Here is a 19614-nt window from a genome sequence, read left to right on the forward strand (position 1 = left end):
ATCGTAAAGTTTTACAGGTCCTGGGTATACGAAGATCAAACGCGCAGGTGTCACAGATCAATATTTCACAGCAGGGCAGTGTAATGGAGGGAATATACAACAACAGGTGCTTCGGGGAACTAATAATTTCGAATCCGGTTCCCGCATCCAGTGAGAACATACCAAACTAAGACTTAAGGCCAGTCCACGCGGTGGAGTGGGGAAATTTACAATGGTCTCCTGATTCCAGGTTAAAAGACATCTTGACGTCAACTTATGGCTGATGGAAGTTTTGACTCGATTTCTTATTCAGAATTATAAAAAATTTTGAGTCCGACCACAGACCCTAGAAAATTAAGAGTGGATGATAAATACTTTGGCTTATGCGAGCTGTGAATACCTAATGTTGCCGGCTGCTATTGCATAAGGAACTCCGTGTCGATATGCTTTATGAGTTTTTTCGGACCTCCTGAAGTATGCGCACCAGGATGGCGCACAACCTGAACCCAGGTTGTGTACCAGGTTAGGGTTCAGGTTATGCAACATCTTGGTGCGCATACTTCAGGAGGTCCGTTTTCTTTCCGATTGTTTTGATTTTGAAGACGTGCTTAAGGTTGAACAGTACATCTCTCTTTTCGTGTGCGATCTAAGCAAGGAACAAAATATTCTAGCGAGAAATGTTTATCGATATGTTGTGAATTTCCAGGACTCTTCAATAGATGTTTTTTAGGCATATTATAGAATCAATTTTAAGCATATATTAAATGCATATTATTCATATTTTCAAAGTATTCCGTTACTAAAAACGGTACGTTTGTGATCGGCAAAGCCTGATATATGCCATTTATATATATATATATATATATATATATATATATATATAAAGTCCGGACCTAACAAACATTGACCCTAATACTCTGCTAAGTTTGTGTCGAATAGATTAGCAACCACATCTCCACTAAATAAATGTCTTTATTCAATTGTTTTACGGGGCCCTAGCGTCTGATAGATGTCGAAATGACTCCGGGGAATTTATAATTTCGACTCCGCCTCCCGCATCTCCCAACATGCAAATGTGACTAATAAAGACATGTGTTACTTCGATACAAACTTAACCCCGAATTTGAGCAAATAGCCGTGATTTACTTATATTAGTTTTATTACATTTACTTGGAATAAATAGCCTAATAATTAATATATATATATATATATCGAGTTTCAAACTACTCAAAAAATATAAACGTTGAATACACGACTTGAATATATTATAACACCCCAGTTAATGAATATTTCGGAGAGACTAATATCATAAAACATATCATTCTTCAGTAAAATTATCGAAGTTTTCCACATATACACATTTGGAAAAATACAATTTCACAGCACTCCATCCGTTTCCTATTTCTATCATTTTGTTGAAGACTCGCAACAAATCTTCTGCGGTCGGGTTTCGATTGCGCATGACTACCCAAACATTCCTCGAGTTTCCTTCGATGTTTTTGTCAAGATATTTCGTATAAATTATGTAGTTTTCATAATCAGTGTAGATGAATCTATTTTTTATCTTCAAAAAATTTTCGACGAGTTCTTTTTCAATTTTACGTTGTTTTTGTGAGGCTACATCAATGTCGCTTTCAAGGCCAAGTTTCAATTTTTCGAAATCTCTTGTCATCATCTGATATTTTCCGTCGTCTATGTATTTGTAATGAACTGGCATTTTTTTATATTTTTTTTTATCAATGTTATGGTCAACCATATAAACAAATCCTCCGCCATTAGTGGATTTGTAATCTTCCATTGTAACACAGCCTACAATGTTGTCAATCGTGAGATTGGAATTCAGAACGTTGAACCATTCTCCGTTCAATCTATCCCAATTAATTTCCTCAGTAGAATCATAGTTCAGAACACTTTCTTCCTTAGTAATGCAGGTGCCAAGCACCGGGTTTAGACTAATGTGAAGGATAGATAGTGCAACTGTAAATGAAACACCCATTTTTTTTTCTGTATCTAACGTTGAATTGTAGGAACCTTGCTGCTGTCGGCGCGACTGGATTGGCATTAGCATGTTTTGTCTAAAGCTCTTGTTTGTGCGTTTAATTGATTTCTGAGTCATATGACATTTTTACGTGTAAACAAATTGAATACATCTCAGTTCAAATTCGCGCATGGCTGCAAACTTTTTGAATGCAGATGAGCATATTAATACACCTTCAACTCGACAACAATGTTATAATTGCTTTCCAACATCATGAAATTACTTTTTGTAAACTTAACATTATTGTAGCATACATCAGTGTCGGAGCGCAATCAGTCCTAAATTAATTACAAGGCAGGAATCTTTTGAGGTGTTTCACAAACAGAAGCCCATCGGTAGTGAAAATATTTCTAGTCATCAAGAGTCAATTCAAAAATACTCACGAAATGATACCTCCAATTACCATCTATTTTGTATGTAGGTAATCAATTTATGGCGCTCCAGAAGTATGTGTACCAATATGGAAGTAACAAATTTTGTTCGCCTACCTTATATCAAGTTGTGTGAAGGAACTGAAGCTTATTGGCAGTGGGTATATTTACTTGGCTAACACAAACAGTCCCCGAACTCGTAATAGAAGTAAAATAAAGAAAATCGGGACCTCCGGAAGTATGCGCACCAAGATGGCGCACAACCTGAACTCATGTTGTGTACCAGCTTAGGGTTCAGGTTGTGCGACATCTTGGTGCGCATACTTCAGGAGTACCGAAAATCGTAATTAAATTATGGCCTAACCCTTACCTGGTGCACACACTACGGGAGTACTCAATTAATTATATGCAACTATGCTATACGCAATACCATTCGTGCACACCACAAGAATTTGGAAAATATTCATAAATTGCCTTTTTTGTGAACCGTACACTTAATTCGTGTGTACTTCTACCCCCAAACATGAGCAACGGATGAAAAATAGAATTTTGATCGTCAAAACCAGTCAAAGTTCCTAAAGTGTATATTTGGGTACATTTATTGGGCGTATGTCTGTGTCCCCAATGTTGAAACATACATTAGTTTACGCCGTACTTTGTACATGCGGACTGGGTATTTAGTTTACTACAGTGTGCTCCTATACAAATTCTTCGGGGAACTAATAATTTCGAATCCGACTTCCGCATCCAGTGAGATTATACCAAACACATAAGGCCAGTCCACGCAGTGGAGTGTGGAAATTTACAATGGTCTCCTGATTCCAGGTTGGAAGACATTTTGACGTCGACTTATGGCTGATAGAAGTTTTGACTCGATTTCTTATTCAGGGTTATAAAAAAATTTGAGTCCGACTTCAAACCCGACAAAATGTGTTATTTCAATACAATGTGTTACTTCAATACAAACTTAACCCCGAATTCGAGCAAACAGCTTTCCTTTACTTATATCAGTTTTATTACATTTCTTGAAATACATAGCATATATTGATATACATGTTTTGAGTTTCAAACTACACCAGAGTATAAACGTTGAATGCATGATTTAAATATATTTCAACACTCCAGATAATGAATATATTTGAGAGATTAATGTTAGACATGAATGTATTCTTCAGTGTAATTGTCAAAATTTTCCACAGATACACATTTGGAAAAATATAATTTCACAGCACGCCATCCATTCCCAATTTCAATCATTTTGTTGAAGACTCGCAACAAATCTTCTGCGGTCGGATGTCGATTACGCATGCCTACCCAAACACCTCTCTGGTTTCCTTTAACATAGATTATGTAGTTTTCATAATCAGTGTAGATGAATCTATATTTTATCTTTGAAAATATTTCGACGAGTTTTTTTTCAATTTTACGTTGTTTTTGTGAGGTTACATCAATGTCGCTTTCAAAGCCAAGTTTCAATTTTTCGAAATCTCTTGTCATCATCTGATATTTTCCGTCGTCTATGTATTTGTAATGAACTGGCATTTTTTTATATTTTTTTCGATCAATGTTATGGTCAACCGCATAAACAAATCCTCCGTCATTAGTGGATTTGTAATCTTCCATTGTAACACAGCCTACAATGTTGTCAATCGTGAGATTAGAATTCAGAACATTGAACCATTTTCCGTTCAATCTATCCCAATTAATTTCCTCAGTAGAATCATAGTTCAGAACACTTTCTTCCTCAGTAATGCAGGTGCCAAGCACCGCATTAAGACTAATGTGAAGGATAGATAGTACAACTGTAAATGAAACACTCATTTTTTTCTGTATCTAACGTTGAATTGTAGGAACCTTGCTGCTGTCGGCGCGACTGGAATGCATTAGCATGTTTTGTCTGAAACTTTTGTTTGTGCGTTTAATTGATTTCTGAGTCATATGACATTTTTACGTGTAAACAAATTGAATACATCTCAGTTCAAATTCGCGCATGGCTGCAAACTTTTTGAATGCAGATGAGCATATTAATACACCTTCAACTCGACAACAATGTTATAATTGCTTACCAACATCATGAAATTACTTTCCGTAAACCTAACATCATTGTAGCATACATCAGTGTCGGAGCGCAATCAGTCCTAAATTAATTACAAGGCAGGAATCTTTTGAGGTGTTTCCGAATTCCATCGGTAGTGAAAATATTTCTAGTCATCAAGAGTCAATTCAAAAATACTCACGAAATGATACCTCTAATTACCATCTATTTTGTATGTAGGTAATCAATTAATGGCGCTCCAGAAGTTTGTGTACCAATATGGAAGTACTAATTTTGTTCGCCTACCTTATATCAAGTTGTGTAAAGGAACGGAAGCCTATTGGCAGTGGGTATATTCACTTGGCTAACACAAACAGTCTCCGAACTCGATATGGAAGTAAAATAAAAACAAAATCGGGACCTCCTGAAGTATGCGCACCAAGATGACGCACAACCTGAACTCAGGTTGTGTTCCAGGTTTGGGTTCAGGTTGTGCGACATCTTGGTGCGCATACTTCAGGAGTACCGAAAATCGTAATAAAATTATGGCCTAACCCTTACCTGGTGCACACACTACGGGAGTACCCAATTAATTATATGCAACTATGCTATACGCCATAGGTTCTCAAAGTGCTCCGTACGGAGCCCCAGGGCTCCACGAAAGAAGCCTAGGGGCTCCGCGAGCTATTTGATTACTTTTCAAAAGACTGACTTGGTTAATTTTGTAACTGTCTGATGCAAGCATTCGAAATGTCTTGTCATAATAATTTAATTGTGCGCATCGTTACTCACGTTTGATTCAAGATTACTTTGGGGATTACTTGAATAAAAGATTAGTATTCTAAAATAACATAAAATAACTGCCATCTATAAATAAATTGGAATCGTATTTTTGCGATCTTGGGATTTGTTAAACTTGATTTGTTCTTTCGCACTAAAGATTATTTTTAAGCAAGATATCGCCGTTACAAAAATCCCGAGGTCGACTTTAAAACTCAATGAGTACAATATACAATTGTGCAATCCATGACCGATGCGGGCATATTTAAAATGTTTTGTTTATTGGGTTAATTGTGTTCAATGTAACCTGCAGGTTGTGCCGACTCACAATAAAATCATTACTTCTCAAATTACCACGGCAATCCGCGGACATGAAATGAGAAACAAAGTTAAGTGAACGAAGTTCTTGTAGACTACCGTATATCCTGAACATCGCTGTTATTATAAGATATTAGAAACAAAGTCATATTGCCCACAAAAGAACATGTTTATATAAATACTACCGGTGTCAGAAGTTTGATATTTCTGTACATCCCGATCAAATCATCATCGTAATCATGACTGATTGCGTGGCAGTGTGATAGATTATAGCGTTTAGCGAATTCGAGCCCTTCTTGCAACACTGACTCCAACCTATCGCAGGTCTGCCAATCCGATTCTTTGCAAGATATCACCGTACGAACGATTGAAATTTATGTTATTGCATGCGGCTCCGTTGGTAGTTTCAGAATGGAGAAAAGGTACATCGCGCGCACAATTGACTGTGTTTCGATTTCGGTTACTACGATGAATACCCAAAGAAAACCTGCCATAACACCAAGTATTTAATTTACAATGTCCAAAAGAGCGTTTTAAATCTGTCGTGAGTCTGCTGAAACAAAACTTATAGTGTTATCTTCCGTTTTAATTTTAATATTTCATAATGCCGCTTTTCAATCAAGAAATTTGAGTTGCGGATTCACCGCCGATTCTTTATTAATTATTTTTAGCATCTCGTCGCCGATGACTATAATATAATATATTAACATGTTTTTCACATCAAATTCATAATTCCCCACGAGAACAAAACAGCAATTATCGTCGTCATTGTGGAAAAATACATGTATATGCCTGAGGAAATTTTTGATTTAGGGAGAATAAACACCGGCGTAAAGATGTTTGAGGTTTAAAAACACGCCATGCTGACGAAAACAATGGGCGATTGTAACAAAATGCAATCGCGCAGCGACTTTTTAGGTCTTCTAAAAATATCAAAAGGAAAAAGATTTTACCCCTAATTTATTAATATGTTTGTCAAGGGTCAAATTTACAGCCTCAATATATTTAATTTATCTTTAATTTTTAGATTTATTTATGACTTGCATTAACACATTAAAAAAGGTTCAGCATTTAAATTAAGTAAAGTACTTTTAACTTACTCAGGAATATTAATCGGAAAGTAACAATTTTAAAATTTATTTTGGGGCTCCGTGAATAATAGTCAACCTCTTCACGGGCTCCGCAACACCAAAAGTTTGAGAACCCCTGCACCATTCGTGCACACCACAAGAATTTGGAAAATAAAAATAAATTGTCTTTTTTGTGAACCGTACACTTAATTCGTGTATAATTCTACCCTCAAACATGAGCAACGGATGAAAAATAGAATTTTGATCGTCAAAACCAGTCAAAGTTCCTAAAGTGTATATTTGGGTACATTTATTGGGCGTATGTCTGTGTCCCCAATGTTGAAACATACATTAGTTTACGTCGTACTTTGTACATGCGGACTGGGTATTTAGTTTACTACAATGTGCTCCTATACAAATTCTTCGGGGAACTAATAATTTCGAATCCGACTTCCGCATCCAGTGAGATTATACCAAACACATAAGGCCAGTCCACGCAGTGGAGTGTGGAAATTTACAATGGTCTCCTGATTCCAGGTTGGAAGACATTTAGACGTCGACTTATGGCTGATAGAAGTTTTGACTCGATTTCTTATTCAGGGTTATAAAAAAATTTGAGTCCGACTTCAAACCCGACAAAATGTGTTATTTCAATACAATGTGTTACTTCAATACAAACTTAACCCCGAATTCGAGCAAACAGCTTTCCTTTACTTATATCAGTTTTATTACATTTCTTGAAATACATAGCATATATTGATATACATGTTTTGAGTTTCAAACTACACCAGAGTATAAACGTTGAATGCATGATTTAAATATATTTCAACACTACAGATAATGAATATATTTGAAAGAGTAATATTAGACATGAATGTATACTTCAGTGTAATTGTCAAAATTTTCCACATATATACATTTGGAAAAATATAATTTCACAGTTTCCCAACCATTCCCTATTTCGATCATTTTGTTGAAGACTCGCAACAAATCTTCTGCGGTCGGGTATCGGTTGCGCATTTGTACCCAAACACCTCTAGAGCCTCCTTCAATATATTCGTCAAGATAATCTAGGTATATTATGTAGTTTTCGTGATCAGTATATGCAGTCACAATCGGAAAATCCTCAACAGATTTTTCGTCAGTTGTTTGCTGTTCCGATGAAGACACCTCGATGTCTTTTGATAAGTTACTTTCATACTCGTTCCGATATTCTTCTATCGTTCGATATTCGTTGTCGCCTATATAATCAAAGTGAATGGAAACCTTCGTATAACTTCTTCTTTTGATATTGTAATCGTACCCATATGAGAATCCTCCACGTTCGGTTGATTTATAATCGTTTGATGCAATACACCCCGAAATGCTGTCGATCGTTCGGTTAGCATTCAGAACATCGAACCATTCGCCGTCTAATCTTCCCCAATCTATCCTATAAGCAGCATCATGTTCCTGAACACCTTCTTCATTGCTGCCATACGTTGCTGTTAGAAAAACGCAAAGAGAGAACATCAAACCAACAAATGAAATGTTCCTTTTCATCTTCAGCAAGCAACGAAAAAAATTATCCGAGTAATGTTGTGAACCTGTGAAAACTCAATGCTGACGACTGCAATAGAATGCCGTGTCGTTTTGCTTTATGAGTTTTTTTCTTTTCGATTGTTTTGATATTGAAGACGTGCTTAAGGTAGAACAGTACATCTCGATTTTATGTGCGACTCAAGCGTGGATGAAAAATCATCAAGCAACAAATGCGTATCGATATGAATTCACACGACCCTCTACCTAATAAATGTTTCCTGTGCATATAATAGAATCAATTTTAGGCATATCTTGAATGCAAATTATTCATATTTTAAAAGTATTCCGTTACCTAAAACAGGACGGTTGTGATAGACAAATCGTGATATGTGACATTTATATATACAGATATATTTTGATCTGGATCTAAACCTACATAGCGTTGTATCGACGGAGAGATTAACTCACACACCAATGATGTCAAAATTCAGTTTTATTTTCAACCTAAATCCAGATCGACTTGAACAATCTACAATTTGTGACATATCCTATTTTTCGTTAACAATTTATCGGACTGTTACTTATGATAGCTGTTCAAAATATCCCAATCTACGAAACTGTCGAGACTCAACCTTAGTTAGGAAATGGAATGTCCCGTCGCAATTTAACGAGTATTATGCCCCGCGCGGTTTTCCTGCTTCGCAGCTGAAAAAATACATTTGCTGTATGGCGCATCAAACTTCAAAGATATGTATGTTTAGGTTGTTCACATGTTCAGGTAGTCGATGTCTATGGTCCTGTTGTCAACTGCCATACATCGTTTATAGGTTTACGTGAATTTAAATCAAAGTCAAATCATTTCTTTCATAGACTGAAAATTTCATTTGTTTCATTTCATCTTCTGCAGTATCAAATAAAGTAACACAATGGAAAATGATATCGATAGTGGATTTTGGTGTGTAATTCTTATAATTTTGGACGTAAATCTGAAGGACGGTATGCGACTGAAAAAATTAATTGACGTCCCAAATAAAGTTCTGCCGATAATCAGTATACGACTATTAATTTACCCCAAAATAAACACAGATTAAATTTTGATCCTAATACTATGCTAAGTTTATGTCGAAGAGACTCGCAACCACATGCCAACTAAATGTCCTTATTCAATTGCGAATGCGACTAATGATTCCCTGTGTTACTCTCATAGCATACTAATATACATATTTTGAGTTTTAATTCAGTATAATTGTCAAAGTTGTCAACATATACACGTTTGGAAAAATACAATTTCACAGCCCTCCATCCATTCCCTATTGAAATCATTTTGTTGAAGACTCGCAACAAATCTTCTGCGGTCGGATATCGGTTGCGCATTTGTACCAAAACAACCTTAGAGAATCCTTCAATATCTTCGTCAAGATAAACTGTGTATATTATGTAGTTTTTGTGATCAGTATATGCAGAATAAGTCACCATCGGAAAATCCTCGGCCACCCTTTCCTCAGTTGTTTGCTGTTCGAATGACGATGTATCGATGTCTTTTGTTAAGTCACTCTGGAACTTGTTTCGATATCTATTTATAATTCTATATTTGTTGCCGCCTATGTAATCAGAGTGTAGAGGAAACGTTTTAAAGCTTCTTTTTTCGATATTGTAATCGTACAAATGTGAGAATACTCCACGTTCGGTTGATTTATAGTCAATGTTTACAACACATCCTGCGATACCGTCGATCGTTAGGTTAGCATTTAGAACAGGGAACCATTTACCGTCTAATCTCCCCCAGTTTATCTGATACGCAGAATCGTGTCCCTGAACACTTTCCTCATTGCCGTACGTTGGTTTTTTTAAAAAAATGCAAAGTGAGAACATCAAACCAACAAATGAAATGTTCATTTCCATCTTCAGCAAGCAACGATAAAATTATTCGAGTATTGTTGTTTGTCGGTACAACCTCAATGCTGCCGACTGCAATAGAATGCCGTGTCGTTTTGCTGTATGAGTTTTTTTCTTTTCGATTATTATGATGTTGAAGACGTACTTAAGGATAAACAGTACATCTCGCTTTTATGTGCGATTCAAGCATGTGTTGAAATTTTTCAAGCAAGGAATGTAGATCGATATACCGTGAATTCACACGACCCTATGATATAGGTTTTCTAGGCATATGATATGACCAATTTTAAGTATATATTGAATGCTTGTTGTTCTTATTTAAAAAAAAAGGATTTGTTCACACACAAACGGGACGTTTGTCATTGTGATTACAAATAGGATTTGATATTCAGGTCTGGACCTAAACCTATATAGCATAAGTATCGACGGATAGATCGACCCATACACCAATGATGTCAGAAGTCAGTGCAATATTAAACGTAAATGTAGATCCACTCATCCTATCCTATTTTTTGTTAAAAATTTATCGGACTATTATATATTATATCTATGGTTACTTGTTCAAAATATGCCAATCCACGAAACTGTCGAGATTCAAACTTAATTGGAAATGCAAAAGTTCCGCCTCAATTTAATTTGATGATTAGTAGCTGAGAAAATATATTCGCTATATGGCGCATCTCCATCAAACTTCAAAAATATGCGTGCTGTTTAGGTTGTTCACAGGTTCATGTTCAGGCAGTCGGTCGATGAATGCTTGTCTTCAACAAGAGAGCTAAGCTCAAATATATGGACACGTCACAAGGTGTCGCTGATTTTTATTCTGACACATAGACTTGCGAAGAGAAATGGAGATGTATTGGAAAGGAAAACGCTGTTGTTAATTTTCCAAACAAACACGAATCAAATTTTCACCGTGATACTATGCTAAGTTTATATAGGATAGACTAGCGGCCATCTACCTGCTAAATGTCATTAATGAATTTTTTTATGGTGCCCTAGCGTCTGATAGAACCTGACAGCGGAAGGAAGTCTTCGCTTTTACTAGCTTATACGCATTTAAGTAGCGTAAGTTATGAGCGATAGATGCTCATACAGAATAGAGGTTCAGCTCGCAAGCCTGGGAAGTTAACTTATTTTATATGGAATTCAGTTTTTCGTTTCCAAAGTTCGCAAATGGTTTTGTCACTTTGAATTTTTTTTAGTTCACTCTAAGCTCACATTAAATAACTAGAATTTACGTCTAGCTTTGAGAATGAAGTTGTTCAAGGCTCTTGTTTTGACCGCAATGTTATTTGGTACAGGTGAGATGCATATATATACTGTATAATGATACCGTATTTGATATGTGATGGTAAGCATCATTGTTACACTGCATCGTCATTTCTCATTATATTTGAAGACCTACTATTTTAGTTGAATGTGTTGGGGAGTAAAGCAGTGTAAGCTTTGATGTTCTAAATGGTGTTTGGCATTTGAATGTTTCATTCAAGTATAGCAAATCTAACTCATAATATTATTGCTATCATAATTGTCGAGTGGGCTAATTCGCGACAAGTTTTTTAAATATGGATCGGCTTGAGTTTGAAGACGTGTTTGACAAATCGGATACAGTTATACACAGTTTCGCGTGCATAAAACGTTAAACCTCGTGATAACTTTCAATGCAAGTATAAAGACTCTACGAAGGCGACTTCATATCTTCCATCGTATTGAATATTAATCACACCATCCTGATATGACGGTTCCATTTTGCGCAGGCATAAATGAGCCTTCGCTCGTGACTGTGCTCATAGCAAAGTATAGTGAGAACTTTCGTGTGACTCAGCCGACTAAAACTCCCGTCAGCAACAAGCGTATGCAGTTATTTAGGCAGAAGTCAAAATTGAACTAATTTATTTTGTATTCAAACTGTTAAATAATAATAACAGCGTATGCCAATCAAATAACATCAACCCTACGTGGCGTGTGAGGTATTTAAGCTGTACATCTATGCATGAAATGTTATCCCGTTCATTTCCCTCAAAATATTACAACATATGACGTATCAAAGGCAAATGGGAATATATGCAAAGTAGTTGTCACTAATAATAGTTGGTATTTCACTGCAATGGTAAGATTGGTGGCTCTCGTTCTCGAGAGTATTGCTGCTTGTTCTTCACAACTTTCTCCACCATCCAAGCCCGTGTATCTAAACCCATTAATTGGTTAGCCATTGATTGCGGATCTATATAGGTGGTCTGTCATATGACTAAACCGTCTTTTCGACTTTCTTCTCATTAGAATCAACATAAAAAAATACGCCTTATTTAATGCCGCTGCAGTAAATCCTAATTTTAATGTCATTGCGGAGGGAAAATTGTCCAAATAATTGTCAAATATATTTTTTTTGAAGATCTGTTTGTTTTTTACATACTTCTTCGTACAGGGTATGCGATTGAATGCTACGTTTGCCACCAGTGTAACGATGCTGTACAACTGACAGACTTGAAGATTTTAAATTGTTCTTCTGTGTTTACAACTTGCACAAAATCATCAGTAAACGGTTAGTATTGGGTATAGACTCATTTCATGTATTAAACTGATCTGTTATTTTCTGTTGCAATTCTATGAAGCAGTCGACATAGAAACAGTCACATTATCAGGATTAGTGTACTCTTCAATCTGCAATTCTTATATAGTCAGCAAAACACGCAGATCAATTGACGAAAACGTCCACAGGTCGTATAATGCTGACTAACATCAATTTAGAAAGTCGGTGGAATCTTACATTTTAGACGAATTTGCTGGAAGCAATGTCACACTCACTCACTAATAAGTAAAGGACTTATTTTTGAGTAAATTTAATACTTTCAAGCTTGGCATTAGTTTTTGTTATGGGAACAGAGTTTATGAGTTAATTATTGACAATATTGCCAAAATATGCCCTGGACTAGAGAGATACCGAAGTGGAGCAGCTGGTTGGTACACGATTGGTCAGATGGCTCAGTGTTTAGCTCTTTTATTCTTAATATGTTTATGTCTATGGACAAAAATATCAGGTTCAATCATCATACCTGAAACTCAACTCAACCAGAATGTAATTATTTGGGTAGAATAGATGCTGAATCAAAAATAGATGCTGTTTCAACTTTTAAGAAACAGTGGATCTTAAATACCAGTGGCTCATCAAGAAACAACTTTTGTGAATCTTCAAAAGAAATCTTAAACTCTGAAACCCTAAAAATTTTGAAACTTATTTTAAGGCGAAGTGACAAGAAGTTGTAGTGTGGGAGGTACTATAGGCTGTACTAGAGGCTCTACAGAAGGAGCAACAGGAGAAGCCTGTATTTGTCAAGGAGGTAGGGCTCTGTTAAAAATGTCATTTGATTTATTCATTTATATGTCTTTTATATATGCTCAATCACCATCCAATTCTTTTGCAGATAGATGCAATGAATCGAAAGAAATGAAGTCGACTATTTATATAGTTTTAACGGTTATTCTAATAATTGTAAAATTTATTATATAAATGTCACTATAAACTGTTATGTGTTAATGAATAAATGCTCAACGTTGCTCTCTATGCTTAAAATTGTTTCAAAACCCAACATTACAATGCCGATTATGATTTCCACATTTAAAAAATTTACCAAGACTGATAGATAGAGACATTGTGAACGTGGAAGGCAAAGGGTTAAACTTAACCGAGGGAGAAGTGAAACAAAGATTGGCATTGAAATAACCTACTATATGCTAGATTACATGATTACCTAATCGGATATGCACTGGACCCCTCTCAAATGGTCCAGAGGTCAGAAATCCGAGACTTCGCCCAGACGGCCCTGATTTTATTGCTTCCCTAAATTACTTTTTGAAAAAATTCACTATTTGAGTAACATTATTACAAATTCCAGGATTTTTATATCAGAGAGTTTTTTAAACGGCTCGTTTCAAAGTTACCAACGACCATGTTTCTATATTATTTTAATTTATACTTGTTCCAGGGCCTAAGAGTCCCCATTGATTATTCGGTGCTCCAGAAGTATGCGCACCACGATGTTGCACAATCTGAATCCTAACCGGTACACACATACTATGTTCAGGTTGTGCGTCATCTTGGTGAGCATACTTCAAGAGGTTCGATACTTCTTTATAATTAAGTACGATGTGTGAAAGAGCAAGTTAGGACTGTTTGTTTGCATCCTGTTGTCAGTGAAATTTTAATTGTTCAGCCACGAAACAAAACATGGTTAACATCATCGTTTAAACTAAAGTAGACTTACATCCTTCGCAACAGAAGGATTGAAAACAATAGAATAGAGTCAATAGACCATTAAACTGTAACAATGATAGTAGTTGCTTGATTCATATTTTGTCTTAAAAAGATAACATTTTGCTAATTTTTCCACTTTCTTGGTAAATTTGGCATATACGAACTGAATCGATGTATTTTTCAGTATAGGTATGAACAGTTAAATATGCAAATTAGCGCGCATGGCAAAGTTTAAAAATGCGTCGCCCTCATCGTTCGTTGACTGACGATTCCTATCGACTGTTGTTGAATTAAGAATATTATTTAAGTGAAACGGCAAGTTTCAATTATTTCAAATTTGGAAATATTTCAGTGCAACATTTTAGGATTAAAACTTTACGACCTTTTTGCGCCCATGGAAAGAGTCAAGGCTGCCACACCCTAGATACGCCCACTATGGGCATTATTATGATTTTGAATACTATTTATTATACAAACAACATTCCATTTAATCATATTACGTGTGCTTTATTACAGAATATAGATTGAACCACTGCGATAACAACTTTGTTGCGTAATCCATTTCTGAATATAGTACTTTACTTTTAACAACAAATCTTTATGAAAAACAAATTGTAACAACTTAAGCAAGATGTATGGTACACATATAGAAAGCCACAAGTTGGTATCGTTATTTTAAGTTAAGTGAAATAGAATCAAGTTTATAAACTTTTGTACTCTTCGTTGCCAACGCTTTCCTGAAACCAGACCTCGTATACCGGCGATTTCTCATTTAAACCGGGTTCATATTGCGCGCATCTCCAATACTCGGAATTAAAAACTTTCTTATCATTCAATAACTTATTTTTAAGTAAGTTTGCCATTTTATTGCATTCTTCCATAGTGTTGTTGGTATCGTAAGTATAAACATACTGTAGAGTTTTGAAGCCTTTCGACATTCCATTTTCATCGCCAGTGTCTTTTAGGGGGTGATAATATTCGAATGAGTATCTACAGTTTTCGTCCTCGCTAAGCTCAGATTTTTTCACTTCTTTCGCCTTTGTTTTTATTACCAGCGGAAAAACCAGAGACATTGATGTGTATTTATGTACCGGTTTTGATAAAAATTCATGCATTTTTGTCCGGAATTTTGTTGCGTCGTATTCATCCATGCATGACGTTGCTTCTACCCATTTTGTATTGACGTATTCCCTTATTTGATAATCGGATTGTGACGTGTAATGTGTTTCTCGCCACTTTGGCTGCAAGGATAACGATTCTTTGCTATATCGACTTCGCCATTTTGTAGTGAAGTATTCATCATTGTTATAATTTGTACTTAGTATTTCACCAGACTGCGTCACGTCGTGGTGCTCCTCTCCAGTGAAAACCACAGGTACAGCTATTGCCAATATGGTTATTATATAAACGGTTGTCATTTTATTGATGTTGTATGTGCACATGTAGCAAAATAACCATCAAATATTAGTCGACAATTCGATAGTATAGGAGAGTACAAAACTATAAACTGTTAGAATTTAAGAACTGCTGTAAGTTGATATAATATTATTACACTACAACGTTATATTTCCCGGCATTATAGAATTTATTTATACCACATTTATTACAAAAATGTTTGAATTATCTTTTAGTCGCAGCAAAATGGCCTACGGACACTCTATATCAGGGTGATCCAAACATTGGGCAAGAAGAATAAATTGTCTTGTGCGGGCAGGGCCCGGCGATGAGATGAGTCGTGCTTTTCATCTCAACTTCGCATCTTAAACTCGCGTCAAGCAACCTTTATCTAGTGAAACGTTTGATTTGCTGAAGTAACCAAAAGCAAGAAACAATACATTGTTTTGTTTGTGCTTTATGTATCTTCCTTCAAATAAATAAAAACGCCACCCATACAACATAACAATAATCTGAATAAACTTGCAGTATTTTGATCACTTTTAGGTTTTCCCAACTGCGACCCACAAGGCCTCCTCAAAAATTTTTGCGGCCCTTCAATCTGGCAACCTTGGACCACCCTGCTCCATATAAGCATGCATTTTCTATCTTGAATAATACAACTGTTTTTATATTTTTTACTGTACAATTACGTTCCATATTATCTTCGAAAAACATCAACGTTGCGAAACTGCCAACATGAGTAATTTATTTTAACAAATTAAGATCGCGTGATACAGAGCAACTCTAACCTCAACTTTTGACCAAATTTGCTTATTTGACAGAAGAATGTAATCCGAGATGTGATATTAAAAGCATTTTTCGTGACGGCTAATGAATCATATGGGCGGTGGAGTTGACGTTGTTTGTTTATTGCGATTGTGGACGTTTTTTAGGTCTTAGATTTAGGAAATTCTAGGAAGTCATTTACGTGGGATGACGGTATTTGTTAAAGGTAGTAAAACAGTTTATCTCAGGAAAGTTTTCGTGTCTGAGCACATTCCGCATAACATTTCGCGGTGAAAATATTATGACGATAATCGGTCTTATATATGTTCTTGTCACTCACAGAGTTGATAACTTTGTGATGTCATAAAAATAGGATTTCAAATTTAGTAGAAAATTATACTTTTTTCCAACTTTATTGGTTCGAAATAACAAAAATTGCAGTATGGATTACTTAGTCAACATCCGGAATTTTACAGTAAATCAGAACAGTTATTTACATGGTTTGGTGTTATTTTCGACTCGCTTTCACATACATGGTACATGCCTTCCAAAATTGTATGATATGTAGGTATATAACTACATCTCATTAGCATTCTTGACGTCAGTCCCAAAACGGGAATACAATGAAAATGGAAGAGAAAATGCACCCACGACATTATCACAACAAGCTTAATTTTGTATTTAGGATTACTCAAGAAACGTTATCTACTACATGTATATAACAATGTTCCAGTTTAGCGCAGGACAATTAATCCGATTATCAACTATAATGAAATTTGTAAATTTTATAGTCTTGAGATTCAATATAATTCTTCATTTGTTTATAAAAAGTCATGCCCAAAAATTGAATAGACACTCACACTTATTGTAAAGAGACATTACTACGGATAATCGAATCTTGATAAAATAGTTATGAATAAAAAATTTAAGAGTCAATGATTTTGTTTTAAAATTATTATCAGTAACTTTACTGAAAAGGGCATTTTATAAACACCCTGCTATATCAAAACCAGATTAGTGTAAACGATGTGCAGTTCTGAAACCACACATACAATATCAGCTAAATTGCCTTTATATTCGCTTGTATATGAGATGCTGAAGTTTCATTAGGTCGCTTTTCACTATGGTTTATTCAGAATTGTTTTATATATAAGTAATAAAAGAGCATAATATACTCGACCTGCTGGCTACGGGTCGACCAATGGCGCACGATTTCATTGTATCTCATTGTCCAATTTGATGCGGTTCTTACGTTTACGTAGAAGTTGTGAATTTTTATAATGCAATTGTAAAATATAAAATTTGTTCCACTCTAAAACCTTCGAAAGACAGAAGAGAGTAGAAATCTGGCATTTTTTAGAACTAAAAATGATTTATTTGGAAATAAAAAGGATGGATTTGGTAACAGAACTGGTATATTTTATTTGTTGGAAATATGAGGACATTCATCTAGAATTAATTTTAAATAATTTTACTTGAACGTTTATGTGATTTGATGTTCAGGTGGGCCGTGCTCATGTATTTTTATATGAAAACACTTCGAAACTGAGGCGCGTGTACTACACTAAGTCTTAATACTTCAAAATTAACTTTTATAATATGCCTAATGAAAATCACCCACTCCAAGACGTATACTGAACTGCTGTCAATACGACCCATGAGTCATATTTATTAACATGAATACATTTTTACTTGTCTCTTGTTTTATACCCGAGCACATTGTGATTTGAGGAGCTGGCAGCGCTAATTGTCAATTGGTGTATAATGTCATAATGATTGGAATTGATGAATTGTACAAATCTTTCAAATTGCGCTACTGAGAGCACTTGAATGCTTTGATGAAATAACATAAGGAAATCCAAGATAAAATTTGATTATCACATTTATTCCATTTCGTTAAACTATTCAACATATTGTCTGGCAATAAACGGGTAACACAGACATATAGGTATACTCATATTACAATTGCCGCATTTCTGCCACACAACTACCAATCGAATAAAGGTATGTGAAAAAAGTAGTAAGTATGTGAATCAGGATGGCGGACACCGGAACGTAGTATGTGTACCAGGTCAGGGTTGGGCCATAATTTAAGGTACAAATACCACGAGAGTCACTTGGCTAGTCCCCGAACTCGTGGTAGAACTAAAATAAAGAAAATTGGAATAAAATGCTTTCACACAACTCTTGAACCAACAGACTGTTGATTTCTATCGGAAGTTTGTTTTTCTCTGAACGGATGTACATTTATCAATTTTATTCATCCATATGCTAGTTATGATACGCTAATTAAAAGCAAAAGCATTTAATGAGTCCATGCTGCGCTTAATTAGTGTGAATTAAAAATATTTATGGTAAAGTGTAGCATATAGCCTACAGATAATACCAGTGCTTGTGTTCGAATGGTTAGTACAAAAAAGAGATTCGGGCTTTCTGATATAAGCATTGTCTTTCAATTTTAGCAGGCTTGTCCATGGGAAACGTCCCATGGGATGGGATGGGGCAGCACACATTCGTATTTCCCATGGGACATGAAACCCGTTTTCAGAAAACGGTATGATTTTCGGGGAAATGATGGTAAAACATTTCGTCATGGACTTCGTGTCCATATTGAGCATAGCTCTGTTGTTAGTTATAAAGAGAGGGGAAACTCCTGAAGAGGGCTGATGGACATATGTATAATAGTTATGAATATAAAGTTCGTACATTTCGTTGTTTTACATGCCTATAGTCCTATTTAGACGCTAAACCTAAACTTAACAATTTTCATTGAATTTTATTTCAATGGGAATCCATGAGATGGGACAGGCATAATTGCGATGGAATGGGAATGGGACGGAAAAATATATCCCACGGAAAAGGCTGAATTTTAGTAAATATAAAAAAGATGATCAGATTTAACTATCCATTAACTATAAACCTAACTTTTCGTGTTGACAATTGTTAAAACATAGAGAGATTTTGTGGTTGTTATCGAATATGGAACTGATGGTTGTTAACTATATGCGGCTAATATAGTATTTTGAAATTGTAGAACTGTAAGCTATTTACCATGCCTGTGGTGGTGAAGTCTGTCACCCCTACATATTTGAGCGCATGTTGACTAAACGACATAAGTACTTCTATTTGGCGTTACACAACCATTTTTTGCATATGTTTCCTAACCCCCACCTGGCTCTGTCCTCCAA

At 35.5% G+C, this 19614-nt stretch overlaps 1 protein-coding gene across 1 annotated transcript; it reads left to right on the plus strand.

Annotated features, from left to right (window-relative positions):
• Positions 1–11114: 11114 nt before the first annotated feature.
• LOC120348430 (uncharacterized) lies at positions 11115–13568 on the plus strand. The gene is made up of 4 exons (XM_039418544.2): positions 11115–11312; positions 12437–12553; positions 13254–13349; positions 13434–13568. Exons 1-4 carry the CDS (start codon positions 11264–11266, stop codon positions 13517–13519), a joined length of 348 nt encoding a protein of 115 aa, XP_039274478.2. The 5' UTR covers positions 11115–11263; the 3' UTR covers positions 13520–13568.
• Positions 13569–19614: the final 6046 nt, after the last annotated feature.

Source organism: Styela clava, chromosome 1 (genome assembly GCF_964204865.1).
Source record: "Styela clava chromosome 1, kaStyClav1.hap1.2, whole genome shotgun sequence".
Classification (NCBI taxonomy): domain Eukaryota; kingdom Metazoa; phylum Chordata; class Ascidiacea; order Stolidobranchia; family Styelidae; genus Styela; species Styela clava.